The 17,692-nt window shown below is 38.1% G+C and overlaps 2 protein-coding genes across 8 annotated transcripts in view; one reads left to right on the top strand and one right to left on the bottom strand.

The window, feature by feature from the left end:
- Positions 1-10,925: 10,925 nt before the first annotated feature.
- On the top strand, positions 10,926-14,189 carry LOC124180186 (peflin). Of its 4 annotated transcripts, XR_006870222.1 has the most exons (5): positions 10,926-11,069; positions 12,163-12,340; positions 12,802-13,080; positions 13,219-13,490; positions 13,606-14,189. XR_006870222.1 is itself a non-coding variant. In XM_046565355.1 (4 exons), exons 1-4 carry the CDS (start codon positions 11,058-11,060, stop codon positions 13,308-13,310), a joined length of 561 nt encoding a protein of 186 aa, XP_046421311.1. In that variant the 5' UTR covers positions 10,926-11,057; the 3' UTR covers positions 13,311-14,189. The 4 variants fall into 4 exon arrangements, 3 of the variants coding, with proteins under 3 accessions (XP_046421311.1, XP_046421313.1, XP_046421312.1); XM_046565355.1 differs by having other exon boundaries at positions 13,219-14,189; XM_046565357.1 differs by having other exon boundaries at positions 10,936-11,069; positions 12,202-12,340; positions 13,219-14,189.
- The window catches only part of LOC124180173 (centaurin-gamma-1A), a 67,226-nt gene continuing 63,080 nt past the window's right edge, over positions 13,547-17,692 (bottom strand). For 3 of the 4 annotated variants that reach the window (XM_046565322.1, XM_046565323.1, XM_046565320.1), the window contains one exon: positions 16,937-17,234. In XM_046565322.1, coding sequence (XP_046421278.1) covers positions 17,058-17,234 — 177 coding nt within the window. In that variant the 3' untranslated portion in view covers positions 16,937-17,057. Of the gene's footprint in view, positions 15,503-16,936; positions 17,235-17,692 lie in introns of those variants that run through there. The other variant, XM_046565321.1, reaches the window with a different exon arrangement.

The raw sequence follows: 17,692 nt of genomic DNA, 5'->3' as shown, positions 1-17,692 counted from the left end.
TTCTTAACGCTTCGAGTGTATTTTAACTCACATTTGAAAGCTACGAGCAAAATTTTTCATCATCCAACTGTCGCAGAACGGCACCGTTATTAGCCGACCCGTTCACTGAAGAATATATCTTCCGTCAACGGCTGACCATCGAAGGGCCTGGCCGCTTGAGTCTGGACTCGGCAGGAGAGATAAAGTGTGTATTTCTTGTATGAAATGTGGAAGCTAAAATCATTATACATCATGTCATATCATCATACCTCATACATCATACATCATACATCATACATCATACATCGTACATCATACATCATCATACATAGTATTAAAGGTCGAAACCAAAGTTTGGATGTCGGATGTTCAGAAAGTGACGTCACCAATTCAAAATCAGCTAGCCGAATTTCTCAGTCTGGAAACAACCGCGCAGTAGAGCGGACGCATGAGAGTCGCGCTCCGCAAATTTCGAGTACCGGGTTCTCAACCTCCTGGATCCCGCGCTTCGGGTCCGCTACGTATTTCGAGTACCGGGTTCTCAACCTCCTGGATCCCGCGCTTCGGGTCCGCTACGCGGTGAAACTCAACTTCCAGGATAAGCGCTCCGTGGTTCCTGGTTCATGTTTACAATAAATTATTTCAATTCGTTTTTCGCGCAACCCCGAATTCGGTAGCTGTCAGTCCGCTAATAAAATTTCTCGACTTCCAGGATAAGCGCTCCGTGGTTCCTGGTTCATGTTTACAATAAATTATTTCAATTCGTTTTTCGCGCAACCCCAAATTCGGTAGCTGTCAGTCCGCTAATAAAATTTCTCGACTTCCAGGATAAGCGTTCCGTGGTTCCTGGTTCATGTTTACAATAAATTATTTCAATTCGTTTTTCGCGCAACCCCAAATTCGGTAGCTGTCAGTCCGCTAATAAAATTTCTCGACTTCCAGGATAAGCGCTCCGTGGTTCCTGGTTCGCGTTTACAATAAATTATTTCAATTCGTTTTTCGCGCAACCCCAAATTCAGTAGCTGTCAGTCCGCTAATAAAATTTCTCGACTTCCAGGATAAGCGCTCCGTGGTTCCTGGTTCACGTTTACAATAAATTATTTCAATTCGTTTTTCGCGCAACCCCAAATTCGGTAGTTGTCAGTCCGCTAATAAAATTTCTCGACTTCCAGGATAAGCGCTCCGTGGTTCCTGGTTCACGTTTACAATAAATTATTTCAATTCGTTTTTCGCGCAACCCCAAATTCGGTAGCTGTCAGTCCGCTAATAAAATTTCTCGACTTCCAGGATAAGCGCTCCGTGGTTCCTGGTTCACGTTTACAATAAATTATTTCAATTCGTTTTTCGCGCAAGCCCGGATTCAGTAGCTGTCAGTCCGGTAATAAAATTTCTCGACTTCCAGGATAAGCGCTCCGTGGTTCCTGGTTCATGTTTACAATAAATTATTTCAATTCGTTTTTCGCGCAACCCCAAATTCGGTAGTTGTCAGTCCGCTAATAAAATTTCTCGACTTCCAGGATAAGCGCTCCGTGGTTCCTGGTTCACGTTTACAATAAATTATTTCAATTCGTTTTTCGCGCAACCCCAAATTCGGTAGCTGTCAGTCCGCTGATAAAATTTCTCGACTTCCAGAATAAGCGCTCCGTGGTTCCTGGTTCACGTTTACAATAAATTATTTCAATTCGTTTTTCGCGCAACTCCAAATTCGGTAGCAGTCAGTCCGCTAATAAAATTTCTCGACTTCCAGGATAAGCGCTCCGTGGTTCCTGGTTCACGTTTACAATAAATTATTTCAATTCGTTATTCGCGCAACCCCAAATTCGGTAGCTGTCAGTCCGCTAATAAAATTTCTCGACTTCCAGGATAAGCGCTCCGTGGTTCCTGGTTCACGTTTACAATAAATTATTTCAATTCGTTTTTCGCGCAAGCCCAAATTCAGTAGCTGTCAGTCCGCTAATAAAATTTCTCGACTTCCAGGATAAGCGCTCCGTGGTTCCTGGTTCACGTTTACAATAAATTATTTCAATTCGTTTTTCGCGCAACCCCAAATTCGGTAGCAGTTAGTCCGCTAATAAAATTTCTCGACTTCCAGGATAAGCGCTCCGTGGTTCCTGGTTCACGTTTACAATAAATTATTTCAATTCGTTATTCGCGCAACCCCAAATTCGGTAGTTGTCAGTCCGCTAATAAAATATCTCGACTTCCAGGATAAGCGCTCCGTGGTTCCTGGTTCACGTTTACAATAAATTATTTCAATTCGTTTTTCGCGCAACCCCAAATTCGGTAGCTGTCAGTCCGCTAATAAAATTTCTCGACTTCCAGGATAATCCAGTTGCTGGGTGAGTAAAACACTTTTATAATATTTGATGGCAATTGTAATTATATTTCATCTGAAATATTACAAACTTGTCACGTTTACAATAAATCATTTCAATTCATTCTTCGTGCCAGCATATATTCAGTAGCTATGAATAATCTTGTACAATTTATTATATTATTAATTAATTGATTAATTACATTAATCCTTACACAATATTTTTGATGTGTTCTTATACTAAAAATATTCATTACTATTCCAGGTATTACCCGAGGTGGTCGGAGGTGGACGAGGAGGAGGACGAGCTGGACGAGGAGGAGGACCAGGTGGACGAGGAGGAGGACGAGGTGGACGAGGAGGAGGCGGGGTGGGTCGTGGGAGAGGACCACTCCTCTCCTCAGAGGAGGGGAGGGGGAGGGGCAGGGAAGGGGGAGAGGTGGGCGGGGAGGGGGAAGGGATGGGAAGGGAAGGGAAGGGAAGGGAAGGGAAGGGAAGGGAAGGGAAGGGAGGGAAAGGGGGGAAGGGAGGGGAAGGGAAGGGAAGGGAAGGGGCGGGCAGGGAGGGGGGGATGGGAGGGAGGGCGGGAGGGAGGGAGGGAGGGAGGGAGGGAGGGCGGGAGGCAGAGAGAGTGGAGGACGAATGTCAATGCAAGTTAAAGTTAATAGAGCAAAACACCCCCCCGCCCGCCCCTTCCCTCGCCCTCCCTCCCTCCCTCCCGCCCACCCGCCCTCCCTCCCTCCCTCCCTCCCCCCCCTCCCTCCCACCCTCCCCACCCCCTCCTCCCCGCCCCTCCCCTTCCCCCCTTCCCTTCCCTTCCCTTCCCACCCCCCCTTCCCGTCCCTTCCCCCTCCCCGCCCACCTCTCCCCCTTCCCTGCCCCTCCCCCTCCCCTCCTCTGAGGAGAGGAGAGGTCCTCTCCCACGACCCACCCCGCCTCCTCCTCGTCCACCTGGTCCTCCTCTTCGTCCAGCTCGTCCTCCTCCTCGTCCACCTCCGACCACCTCGGGTAATACCTGGAATAGTAATGAATATTTTAAGTATAGGAACACATCAAAAATATTGTGTAAGGATTAATGTAATTAATCAATTAATTAATAATATAATAAATTGTACAAGATTATTCATAGCTACTGAATATGTGCTTGCACGAAAAATGAATTGAAATAATTTATTGTGAACGTGACAAGTTTGTAATATTTCAGATGAAATATAATTACAATTGCCATCAAATATTATAAAAGTGTTTTACTCACCCAGCACAAATCCTCGTCCTCCTCGTCCTCCTCCTCGTCCACCTCCGACCACCTTCAACCACCTCAGGTTATACCTTGAATAGTAATAAATATTTTTAGTATAAGAACACATCGAAAATATTGTGTAAGGATTAATATAATTGAGTAATTGATCAAATAATTAATTAATAATATGATAAATTGTATAAGCTTATTCGTAGCTACTGAATTTGTGCTTGCACGAAAAATGAATTGAAATAATTTATTGTAAAGGTGACAAGTTTGTAATATTTCAGATGAAACATAATTACAATTGCCATCAAATATTATAAGAATATTAAATAATTGAATAATAATATAATAAATTGTATAAGATTATCCATAGCTACTAAATATGTGCTTGTACGAAAAATGAATTGAAATAATTTATTGTAAACGTGACAAGTTTGTAATGTTTCAGATGAAATATAATTACAATTGCCATCAAATATTATAAAAGTGTTTTACTCACCCAGCAACCTCATCCTGGAAGTCGAGAAATTTTATTAGCGGACTGACAGCTACCGAATTTGGGGTTGCGCGAAAAACGAATTGAAATAATTTATTGTAAACGTGAACCAGGAACCACGGAGCGCTTATTCTGGAAGTCGAGAAATTTTATCAGCGGACTGACAGCTACCGAATTTGGGGTTGCGCGAAAAACGAATTGAAATAATTTATTGTAAACGTGAACCAGGAACCACGGAGCGCTTATCCTGGAAGTCGAGAAATTTTATTAGCGGACTGACAGCTACCGAATTTGGGGTTGCGCGAAAAACGAATTGAAATAATTTATTGTCAACATGAACCAGGAACCACGAAGCGCTTATCCTGGAATTCGAGAAATTTTATTAGCGGACTGACAGCTACCGAATTTGGGGTTGCGCGAAAAACGAATTGAAATAATTTATTGTCAACATGAACCAGGAACCACGAAGCGCTTATCCTGGAATTCGAGAAATTTTATCAGCGGACTGACAGCTACCGAATTTTGGGGTGCGCGAAAAACGAATTGAAATAATTTATTGTAAACGTGAACCAGGAACCACGAAGCGCTTATCCTGGAAGTCGAGAAATTTTATTAGCGGACTGACAGCTACTGAATTTGGGCTTGCGCGAAAAACGAATTGAAATAATTTATTGTAAACGTGAACCAGGAACCACGGAGCGCTTATCCTGGAAGTCGAGAAATTTTATTAGCGGACTGACAGCTACCGAATTTTGGGGTGCGCGAAAAACGAATTGAAATAATTTATTGTAAACATGAACCAGGAACCACGGAGCGCTTATCCTATAAGTTGAGAAATTTTATTAGCAGACTGACAGCTACTGAATTTGGGCGTGCGCGAAAAACGAATTGAAATAATTTATTGATTGTAAACGTGAACCAGGAACCACGGAGCGCTTATCCTGGAAGTCGAGAAATTTTATTAGCGGACTGACAGCTACCGAATTTGGGGTTGCGCGAAAAACGAATTGAAATAATTTATTGTAAACGTGAACCAGGAACCACGAAGCGCTTATCCTGGAAGTCGAGAAATTTTATTAGCGGACTGACAGCTACTGAATTTGGGCTTGCGCGAAAAACGAATTGAAATAATTTATTGTAAACGTGAACCAGGAACCACGGAGCGCTTATCCTGGAAGTCGAGAAATTTTATTAGCGGACTGACAGCTACCGAATTTTGGGGTGCGCGAAAAACGAATTGAAATAATTTATTGTAAACATGAACCAGGAACCACGGAGCGCTTATCCTATAAGTTGAGAAATTTTATTAGCAGACTGACAGCTACTGAATTTGGGCGTGCGCGAAAAACGAATTGAAATAATTTATTGATTGTAAACGTGAACCAGGAACCACGGAGCGCTTATCCTGGAAGTCGAGAAATTTTATTAGCGAACTGACAGCTACCGAATTTTGGGGTGCGCGAAAAACGAATTGAAATAATTTATTGTCAACATGAACCAGGAACCACGGAGCGCTTATCCTGGAAGTCGAGAAATTTTATTAGCGGACTGACAGCTACCGAATTTGGGGTTGCGCGAAAAACGAATTGAAATAATTTATTGTCAACATGAACCAGGAACCACGAAGCGCTCATCCTGGAAGTCGAGAAATTTTATTAGCGGACTGACAGCTACCGAATTTTGGGTTGCGCGAAAAACGAATTGAAATAATTTATTGTCAACATGAACCAGGAACCACGAAGCGCTTATCCTGGAAGTCGAGAAATTTTATTAGCGGACTGACAGCTACCGAATTTTGGGTTACGCGAAAAACGAATTGAAATAATTTATTGTAAACATGAACCAGGAACCACGGAGCGCTTATCCTGGAAGTCCAGAAATTTTATCAGCGGACTGACAGCTACCGAATTTGGGGTTGCGCGAAAAACGAATTGAAATAATTTATTGTAAACGTGAACCAGGAACCACGGAGCGCTTATCCTGGAAGTCGAGTTTCACCGCTTAGCGGACCCGAAGCGCGGGATCCGGGAGGTTGAGAACCCGGTACTCGAAATACGTAGCGGACCCGAAGCGCGGGATCCAGGAGGTTGAGAACCCGGTACTCGAAATTTGCGGAGCGCGACTCTCAACCGTCCGCTCTACTGCGCGGTTGTTACCAGACTGAGGAACTCGGCTGGCGGATTTTAGATTGGTGACGTCACTTTCCGAACATCCGAAAATTCAAACTTTGGTTTCGAACTGTAATACTAGGTATGATGATGTATGATGTATGATGTCTGATGTATGATGTATGATGTATGATGTATGAGGTATGATGATATGACATGATGTATAATGATTTCAGCTTTCACATTTCATACAAGATATACACACTTTATCTCTTCTGCCGATTCCAGACTCAAGCGGCCAGGCCCTTCGATGGTCAGCCGTTGACTCAAGATATATTCTTCAGTGAACGGGTCGGCTAATAACGCTGCCGATCTGCGACAGTTGGATGATGAAAAATTTCGCTCGTATCTTTCAAATGTGTGTTAGAATAAACTCGAAATGTCAAGAAGCGTCGTTCTTTCTTTCCCTATTACCTTTCTAGGTCTTTAAATCACTACGCAGCGTTAAATACTGTCTCATATACGAAGCATCCGTTTCATCTCGTTCAAAATTAACGCATCCGTGATGTATTACAGTTACTCTGAATTTTTTTCCATCCGAATACTTTTCGGAAAACAATTCTGCTCCTCCACCCAACGCAGATACTTCACTTGCGACCAGCTAAAACAACGTTCCGATTCTATGCCTATGAAAATTCAAGATCGAGAGAGCAAATGAAAAGTTGTTGAAATAATTATGAATACTAATGTTGTGGAATACATCGAGCGCGCGTCGAATAGAATCCCATTTCGAAATGAATAATTCTTCTCTTTTCATATCATAGCTAATCTGGTAATATAGGTAAATAGGATGGTTGGAGGTGTTTGGAAGTGGTAGGACATTTCAAAAGTTAAAGTCGACGATGATCCGGTGCATCAATTTTATCGTATATTTGATAAATTATTCCTAAATACATTGAAACATATGTATTTGTAGTGAAATATCATGCAATGGGCTGTGTAAACTATAAACTATAATTTCTAGCAAATAGCTGCTTTTATGTCAACAGAGCTTTGAGACTCAGTTAAGTTGGATCTCGATTTTTGCCATCGTATGTAGGACATTGGGTTACAAGAACAAATGCGAATTACGAAGAACTCCGTATTAGAGATAAGGATATTTCAGTTCAAGTATACCTATACACAGAAATCCGTATGTGAATGTACTAAAATCTCTGTGTTTATTGTAAAAATCTAGTGTTAAATATGTGTACATATGTATATACACATGCATAAGTATACATATACATATATACACATACATGTACATAAATAATTGCCAAGAAATTAGAAACACTCACAACTTGTCGCAAATAGAGTAAAACGTAAGGTTAATAATATACAAATTACACAATCGCACCATAAAACGTGGCAAGGGTAATCCTAGTGCAGTGATTGTATAAACTGAAGAAATATACATTTACATATACATAATATAAATTAATAGTCTAGAAAAGAGTGTTTAGAGAGCTTACCTAATTCCGATCTTGTCACAATAGATCATTAACATAATCAATATACGGTTAAAGCTGTATTAGCTACATTCACTATTAGAGATAATATTATTTCTCCATTTTTACAGTTATTTAATTTCTTGTACAACAATTTTTCAAATTTCACCGCAAAATGCCCAACGAGTTCTCGTTGTGCAAACACGAGTCAAATTACCTTACAGATGGCATTACATTGATTTTTGCCTTCTCGCGTCGAGTTATAAATACAGAGAAATCTGAATGAAAGCTCATTTCTATGAGATTTATTGTAGTGTTATATTCGTAGCTGTACCTGTTATTCTATATTATATGCTGTCCTAAATTTTAAACACACGGCACAACAATGGCTGAAAGCTCAATGGCAAGAAGAGAGGAGCAATTTGCATCTTAATCAATCTTTTCTTCTTTATACGTAGCACAGCGATGTCACGTCGGAGGATATGTACTAGTGGATCACTAGGTGGGGCACAGAACTGAAACAGAATTATGTTAAAAATCTTCAACATCTCTTACAGAAAGTAGGTACGTTGCCAGACCTTATATATCAACAATGAATATTCATAGAGGCTATATTCATAAATACTTACAAAAGTAAGCTAATATTTTACCCGCAATTGCTTATTACTGATAACTTGATATGATAATATCCCCTTCCCACCCCTCCCCGCCCCTCACACGACCCACCCCGCCCTACCTACTTCTGCTCCTACTCCTACTCCTACTACGACGACTACTCCTATTCCTACTCCTAATCCTCCTACTCCTACTAAAATGTTAAACTCACCGAGCACAAATCCTCGTCCTCTTTCTCGTCCACCGCCGACCACCTCCAACCACCGCCAACCATCTCCTACAACCACCGACAACCACTTCGGGTTGTACCTTGAATAGTAATAAATATTTCCAGTATAAGGACACATCAAAAATATTTTGTAAGGATTACTATAATTAATTAATCAATTAACAATATAATAAATTTTATCAGCGCATTTATAGCTACTGAAGTTGTGCTTGCGCGAAAAATGAATCGAAATCATTTATTGCAAACATGACAAGTTTGAAAAATTTTAGATGAAATAAAAAATTTCAGATGAAATATAATTGCAATTGCTATTAAATATTATCAAAATATTAAACTCACCAAGCACAAATCCTCGTCCTCCCCGTAAACCTTGTTCTCCTCGTCTTCCGCGTCCTCCTCCTCGACCACCTCCGACCACCAACAACCACCGCTAATCACCTCGGGTTGTACTTCGCATACTTATAAATGAGTGCTTGTCCCGGAAGTCAAGTATTATCAGGCAATGGATCCTGAACGCAGAAACCACGGAGCGCTTGTTGCTGAAGTCGAGTTTCACCAGGTAGCGGACTTGGAGCACAAAAACTACGGAGCACTTGTTCTGAAAATTAAGTTTCACCAGGTAGCGGACCTAGAGCACAAAAACTACGGAGCTCTTGTCCTGGAAATCAAGTTTCACCAGGTAGCGGTCGTGGAGCACAGAAAATACGGAGAGCTTGTCCTGGGCGTCGAGTCGCACCAGGAAGCGGACCCGGAACGCAGGATCGAGGAGGTAGAGAACCCGGTACTCGAAATTTGCGGAGCGCGATTCTCATACGTCCGCTCTACTGCGTGGTTGTTTCCAGACTGAGGAATTCGGCCAACTGATTTTCGTCTATATAGATCAAGAGAGAAAAAATTTTGGGTGACGTCACTTTCTGAACATCCGAACATCCAAAATTTGGTTTCGAACTTTAATACTATGTATGTATGATGTATGATGTATGATGGTATGATGTATGATGCTTGATGATTTTAGTTTTCACATTTCAGACAAGAAATGCGCACCTTATATTTCCTGCCGATTCCAGACTCAAGCGGCTAGGCCCTTCGGTGGTCAGCCGTTGACTAAACATATATTCTTCAGTCAATAGGTTAGCTAATAACGCTGCCGTTCTGCGACAGTTCGATGATAACAATTTTTGCTCACACCTTTCAAGTGTGTTTTGAAGTAGACTCGTTTTCTCCCTCCCTATCAAAAAAAAAAAAATCGTCGACAATCACCTTTTTAGCCTTTCAAAAATTAGTACTTGGTAAGTAAGACAATGGTGATAATTGATACTCTCATCAAATAAATTGATATTGTATTGCATTGTTCATAGGAGTAAAACTTATAAAATTTATTTATTACAAAAACCGATTGTTAACAAAAATAATCTAGTCGGTCGATTAATAGAGTTTAACAAATAATAGACTGTACTCGATTAATCCAGTTCGAAAAATAATCGACTGTTCTTGCTTAATCGGGCGAAAGTAATCGAATTAATTGCAAATCGATTATTTTTGGCCAATACCCAGATTTTCAGATGGTCTGGATTTTTTATATGTTGTAGATCTTGGCATTATGAACAAGTCTCCATGAGTATGACCTTCCGCTATGAACAGTTTGGGAGCTAGAAAAATACTCATCCTATACCCAGTATTCCTTTTTGCAAGAAAATTGACCAAAAAAAATTATTATTTCTTATATAGGTATAAAATTTAGGCCCGTAACCGGACATGACTACTTGAAGTCTATGGACTCGTCCACTTCTTCAACCTTAATTGAAATCGGCCACCCGCCGTAGACTCTTTAATTTTGTTTTCTGCTCGGCCATAAGCACACGATCGGTAGTGCAAAGGGTTGCACATCCAATCCCGTGCGTCGTGAAATTCCTACGGATATCGGACATGTCAGAATGTATGTAGATCTTTGAACAGTAATGTTCATTAATGCCTCCCTTTTCTGGCTAACTTGTTTGCGGTCCGAAACAAAATGCGAATTTTATTTTATACGGATTGTGTAACAGTGACTGGCAATGCAGCTGACGCGAGAAAATCACTGACCTTTCGAGAAAGTGGTTGTATTGGTATATATACCTATACATAATTCGTATTAGAACTCGCATTTTGTTTCGGACCGAAAATAAGGTAGCCGAAAAGAGAAGGCATAAGTCCGTGGCATTTATAAACATTACTAAATACATGCATACCTGGGTAAAATATTCACCTACGATCACATAGAATTTATCTGCATAGTCGTAAATTTGTGTAATGAATGCGCGTATTGTGTCCATTGTTTTATATAGCCTAGGGACTCTATCTGGTCCTAGTGCTTGCCGCGTATGGCAGCAAAGAATGCATGACTGTGTGGTCTTGTCATTCATTCGTCGCGTCGAGTTCGCCTTTCTCTCCACCTCCATGAACTACTCGTGGTTTAGATGCCGTATTGCGTAATTTACGTCAGAGGAGTACTTCATCACTGATATATATATATACTCCTTTCCTGTTTTCATTCCGCAAGTAGCTGCGAGTGTACGCGATCGCGTTATATTTAAACCAATTATGGCTTATTCGGTAAGCTATTTTGTTTGTAAAAATAATAAAACTTCTGTTAGGTTTACATTGACGTATTAATTAAGTAATCACTTCACTTGAACACACTTATTGTTTTTCTTCACATTGTTCAGTGTTCATAGTTTATGATATTTTAGTTACAATTGTACGCTTCGTTACTCATAATTCATATCCGCTTGAGGTTGAGGTTGAACAATTTGACTTTTGTATTTTGGGTTAAATCAAGCTTTGGTGTGTTATCTTGGTGAACACTGATATACAGTATAATGCATACATAATATTTATAATTTTAACTATGTACATATTTCATTTTGATCACGACAATGTTGCTGATATACTATAACATCATGGTGTTGAAGTTCCAATAATAAACAACGTACCTGTAGTTTGAATCGATCAAGCTTGATTGTAAGGAGTTCCGCTACTATACTGATAGTTTAGTACCGTTTTAAGCCAAAGTTTTGCCATTTTTGATCACTAAATAGCTGACCAAGGTACTTATTTTGTAACCTCAAGGTGCGTATTTTGCAGTTTCTGGGTAGTCAACAACGCTAAAACAACAGTTTACGTTAGGATGAATCAGACAGGCATGCTGCTTCACCATCGCTACAATCCATTAGTTTTAGCATTGTTTGCTGTGTTGGGACTGTAAAGTTACAGAATAAGTAACCACATTTTCTTCACCTCTTGGAAACTTATATATGGAAAAAAACATCACGCAATATTGTTATATGAATCTTGTTGATGAAAATAGCCAAAGTTTTGTCCCATATTAAGTGGTTTTAGTTTTAATCTTGAGGCAAAGTATCTGTTTGTGATTGTATTTTAAATATGCAATTGAATTGAGGTATGAATATAAGTTCGACTTTCATTGTAACCTCACATTTGACAGTAAATTCAAACTTCGCATCTAAAATGTAAAGATTTTGTGAAAGTTGGTAGGTTTGTAATTTTGTTGTCTGCCTCAACTGGGCAATTGATTCTTGTATTTTTTATATTTAGATTTCATTTCGATCATCAAATTTTGTTCATGGTTCTAAGCATTTCATCAGCCTCATACATATGACAATACTGACAAAGAAAACAATTAAAGCAGGGTGCTACTTTCGGTTCAACGCAAGGTCATATCCAGGTCAGTCCGGAGATTCAAAAATGGTTCGCAACACTTGATCGAGATCACAGTGGTCGGATAACAGCTACTGAATTAAAGAGTGCCTTAGCAAATGGACAAGGGAGCACTTTTTCTGACACAGCTTGCAAGCTGATGATTGGTATGTCCCTAAATATATAATTATTTTCTCCTAATTACAGATACCAATAGATTTATATTGAAACCACGACCCTTCAAAACTCCTTTTTCTCAATACTTCCTACTTATGGGTACAATTATCGCTTGGTGAAAGATTAATTTCTTTCTAGAAAAAAAAAGAACTAATTCAATTGTGATAAGATTGGAAAAATAAATATTGGCTCAAGAGTTAGATAGGTCGTGATACGGCGTATTAAGGACATCCCACTCAGACAGTAAACCTGTAAAAAAGAATTACATATGAAAAGAAACAATGATTCAATTTTACATAAAAAATTTACGAAAATATCACCAAATGTGAAGTTGAATATTTCATTAGCATAATCTTATCCGTGACAGAGCATGCGAAATTCAGTAACTGAAATTTACATTCTTATTTTAGACATTTACCTTGTTATTGATATTTTTATTTGATTTTGATAGGAATGTTCGACAAGGAAAAGAAGGGTACGATAGATATTCAAGAATTCCAAGCCTTATTTAACTATGTTAATGCATGGCTTGGTGTATTTCGAGGTTTCGACCATGACAACTCTGGAAGCATTCAGGAGAGTGAGCTATCAGCTGCTCTAACGCAGATGGGTTATAGATTTAGCCCTGAGTTTATAAAATTCCTTATACAGAAGAGTGATTTTAATCAACACCAATCCATCAGTATTGATCAGTTCATTGTTTTATGTGTACAAATTCAAAGGTTTACAGGTAAAGTTTATCATTTCTGCATAAAATAAATTTTATTTGATTAATTGTAAGACAGACATTGTCAAAATATTTTATCCAGTATTCCTGATAAAAGCCATATTATAGTAAATCTTTTCATAATTTCTTATCATATTTCAGAGGCATTCAGGCAAAGAGATGCTCAACAGAGTGGCACAATATCGATCGCCTTTGAAGATTTCTTGAGCGTGGCTCTCAACTGCAGTGTTTGAGAATTTTTGAATCCAATACTAATTGCAAATAATATTTCTCATTGCATTTGCACATTAACCTGTATATTGTTCTACGTGACCAACACATTACCCGAATTCCATCTATTCAACAGATGAAAATTTTCCAAAACCAGGCAGTTTACTGCGCTGGAAACACAAGCTTATTCATTCAAAATAAATGTAAATAACACTTTGTTAACGATAAAACGTCGTAAGCTAATTTTTTGGCATTCCAAATGATTACAAAACTTGTTTGACTGCAACTATTTCAACTAACTTATCGAAATTTTACAAGGTCGAGCGACCATTTCTGAGATTCAAGGATCACTAATCAGCTCTGACTTGAGAACTATGAAGTATGGTGTATGGCATCCAGTACAATACTTCGCGTAGCCAAGTAGAAAGAAGAAGAAGAGAGCTTTGCGATATTCCACACGCAATTGTTTGATAATCAGTCAACAAACTCTTAGCATAGTCGGTATATATGCCTATATCTCCATGCTTGATCCTAGCCCTCCATATCTGATTAGGCTGGGAGGGACGGATCTACTGTGCGTATGCACGGACCGTGCTGAAAAGCGGATCAATTCCTTCAAATTGGCCATTCTGAATTGCATGTTTCTCAACTTCTAAGTCGTTGGCTTATTCGAATTAGCTACATTAATTATTTTTTGTAAGAAGATGAGAGAAAAATACTCTATAATTTCGTATTTCTAATATTAAGGATGTTATAAACAAAACTGGTATTATCCGCAATAGTAACTGTAGCAACTCATTCGTTTCCTGAGAACAATGATGCATAATCATAACATGTGACAGTGATATGTGATCGTCTATGTATTTGTTTATACCTATGAATAAATACATTTTCACAAAGAAGCTTAGTACTACTTTATTACATCTGAAATCTATTGGTCGTATTAGTTTCATAATGTGTGCTCTCTGTGTTGGCTAGAATTTATATTGCAGGTATCTTCCCCCGAAATTTTCAGAAACTGTAACTGGTTTCTTTTTGTCATAGAAGAAAAACTTAGTTTTATGTTTGGGGTTTTCGTAGTATTAATTTCTGAACATGTAGAGTCTAGGAATAAAAATTCAGAAGTGATACTTAACTTCTACATTTAGGTGGGTACTGGCTCGCCTATCAATGCTAAACTGTACTTTCTATGTGAAAAAGACTTTTAGTCCGTAAAATTTATAATATATGGATCAATGAATGAACAATTGAGTGGATTCGTAATTGCGTTTTATCGGTGATAGTTCTGACGAGCAGTCGTCGAACTCACGGGTTGAATTAGACCTTGAACTAAACAGTATCGTCTTTTCGGCGTAATTACACATAGCATATTTGTTCGTATCTTTATGTCTTGTCACTTGAATTCTATTTGTCACCTTGTTGAGCTGCTACACACAGGTATTAAAACACTTGCGCTAGCATTAAGGCATATTTAATAAACTGTACTAGATTGGGTCTGAAACTGTGTCTATGACTATTCAATTTTTTTACTTACCTCTATGAAAATTTTGTGCATTTTCATGTGTTTCGGACGTAACATTAACACTGGTTAATTGATACCGTCAAATCCTTTGTTGCTTCAATAAAAAATAATTCGCATCAATAAAATATAATTTTTTCGCCACCCGCAAAGAAATATTTTGTTGAATTGATTATACCCCTTTGTACCCATAATTCTCATTATCTTGTACCACACTGGTATAAATCACTCGTTACCGCTGAACCCACCGGAGAATATTGTAGAAAATGATGACTCTGATTCAGTTTGTAGGATTCTGAATTAACCGCCGTTTTGCATGCACAGTAAGTTGTAGGTTTGCAGAAATCGTTGCCGCAGAAGCCCGTCAGCAGCTTATTCACAGGTGATGATATTCTCTTTTTCTATATGAGCTTAACTACCCGATGCAGTTTATGATGCACAAATCGGCAAGAAAACTCATTTCATAAATGCTACTTTATCTTTCAAATAAGCAAGTGTTATTTTCTTCATCACTTCTACTCGATCTACAATATCAGTCGTGATCGGCAAAGACTTACAGTTTATTTAATTAAAGTAATGAAAACGTTGGATGGCGTAAATTACTATAGTCCTTCAAATAACTTTCGTGGTTCTTCATGCAATCAGAATTAGTCCATGACCAATCAGAGAGCGTGAGACTCAGTGGGTGTGAAAAAGCTGAAAGTAAAAAATACAAAATCGATGCTGGTAAGAATTTGCAACCGAGTAATTTTACTGGGATCATATGAAACCAATCCCCACATTGTAATATGAAACCTGACTCATTTGGTCCTTATGTGATCTAATCATTACTAAAAATATCATATAAAAAACTTCCGTGATTTATATCTTCGTTTGTCGTAGAATTCATGTATTGAAATCAGTTAAAAATAAATACTACTGTACTGTTGCAATTTTATACGAAGTATAAAATATACGTTGTACCATCTGTGCACGTTATATATACCAAAGCAAAAGTGAGGGAGTCATGTTTAGTGACTAAATTATTTAAAATATGGAATATAGTATTTTTAACAAGTCAATATCATTCAACCAGCTTAATTGAAGTTTCTGATTTCCGGCGTCCCAAATCAAGTTTACCTCGTTATATTTACGACTTTTTCTACTCGGTACATTGCTTTATTTTCTCTCTTTCTCAAACTGCTAAAAAACAGACATGTCTTGCTCGTGCATTCTTTAAGCATCACGGACAATCAATTCCACAGTGGGAATGGTCCGTAAATACTCCCGATTTGACCGTGGTTGTACTTAACGCCGTAACTTGACAATAATTCTGGAATAGTAGTATTAGCAACTACCAAGACTTGTACCATCAAATCTGTTAACCTTCAGGTATAATGGGATTAATGGTTTTGATAGGAGCATTAAACGAGAAAAATTTCGTAGCTGAGGAATGTGCTGAACCTTGAAAATGGGCTATCATCATACAGTAATAGGCAGCAAGCATTTTTCATCAATTGATAATAACTTCCTAAACTTGTTCTCAATTACAACTAATTTAATTCGGATGTTTCGGAAAACGATTGCACATATCCTTAAACGATTCAACTCTTGTAACGGTGCTCTTCCATCACAACCAATAATCCTGTTATCCTTATTCTTCGGCATACACGAATAGTTATTCGACAATGAACGAGACTTTCAAATCTCCATCGTGCTCTATTGAATTTTTTACAATTTATTTTTAAAAAGGAATCGTGCCCAAAGACACGAAAAATTGAATTTAACATAAAAAAATAATTTTTTCCGCATTCACTGCTTTCTATCGAATATGAAAAATTTATGATTAAAATTACGAGTCATAATTAGAAATAACATAATAATTTGTTTTTGGAATGAAATTGCCTAAAATTATTCAAAAATTGAAAATGTACGGAATTTAATCATTCGTATTTTACCTAAGAGCGAGACAAAAATTCCAAATAATTTACTAGTGCAATTTTAATCTCCGTCAGTACTATGTTATAAAAAAAAATCCAATATTGGAAATCGCGACGAATTGGAATTTATCGCATTGGCGTGGATTACCTCATTTATATCTACAAATATACTTTGTATATATATTTATATCTATTAATTAATTGTAGAATGTTACTAATTAATTTTTTTACTTATACACAAAACCCGTTAAAGTATTTTGTAGTGTACAATAAGTACATGATAACCGTGTCGTAAAATGTGATAATCTTAATCGAGTGAGGTGTTAGAATGTTTAATACTGGACAGTTTCGGAATCATCAACACCGGAGATACTTGCTTGTTCTAAAACCTCCAGAAGTTTTTGCATTTCCATTGAATCGGAAGAATTGTCGATTGTCCTTTCGAGAGCTTGCACATACGACATACAAGTTCGTCCTTCATGGTCTAAACTATGAGGATTTGCTTTTTGCTGAAATATAATACATAGAAGATAAGATCATTTTATAAATCTTAAACCTATGATAACTTTTCTTACAGTGGGAGAAATTTCTAATTTTGGTAACAATACAGTCCTGGACTATTTACATTTCTCTATCATGATCGGAAAATGTGGTTGTGGGTTCTGAATGAAAATTAGTTTTGTAACTTCAATCAAAACATCTAGTTGCTTTCTATTCCTTTTGATTGTGATCACTCATGTCCTACTTTCTTCAAATTATCGCAATAATTTGATGGTGGTGGAACAATAAATTGATGTTAAGGCCCTATTTAACTGAAAAAATTTCGTTAACTAAATAGATAGATTCATTGTTGCAATATCCAAAAAATATAGCATTGACAACTATAATTACACCGAATAGTTACTTGTACCACATTTTCTTATAATTCCGATAACATTTAAGTTACTATTGCAATGATTCCCAAGTT

This window comes from Neodiprion fabricii, chromosome 4 (genome assembly GCF_021155785.1).
Source record: "Neodiprion fabricii isolate iyNeoFabr1 chromosome 4, iyNeoFabr1.1, whole genome shotgun sequence".
In the NCBI taxonomy this organism is placed as follows: domain Eukaryota; kingdom Metazoa; phylum Arthropoda; class Insecta; order Hymenoptera; family Diprionidae; genus Neodiprion; species Neodiprion fabricii.
Note: the sequence above shows the minus strand (reverse complement) of the source record. Positions and strands in the feature narration are given on the sequence as shown.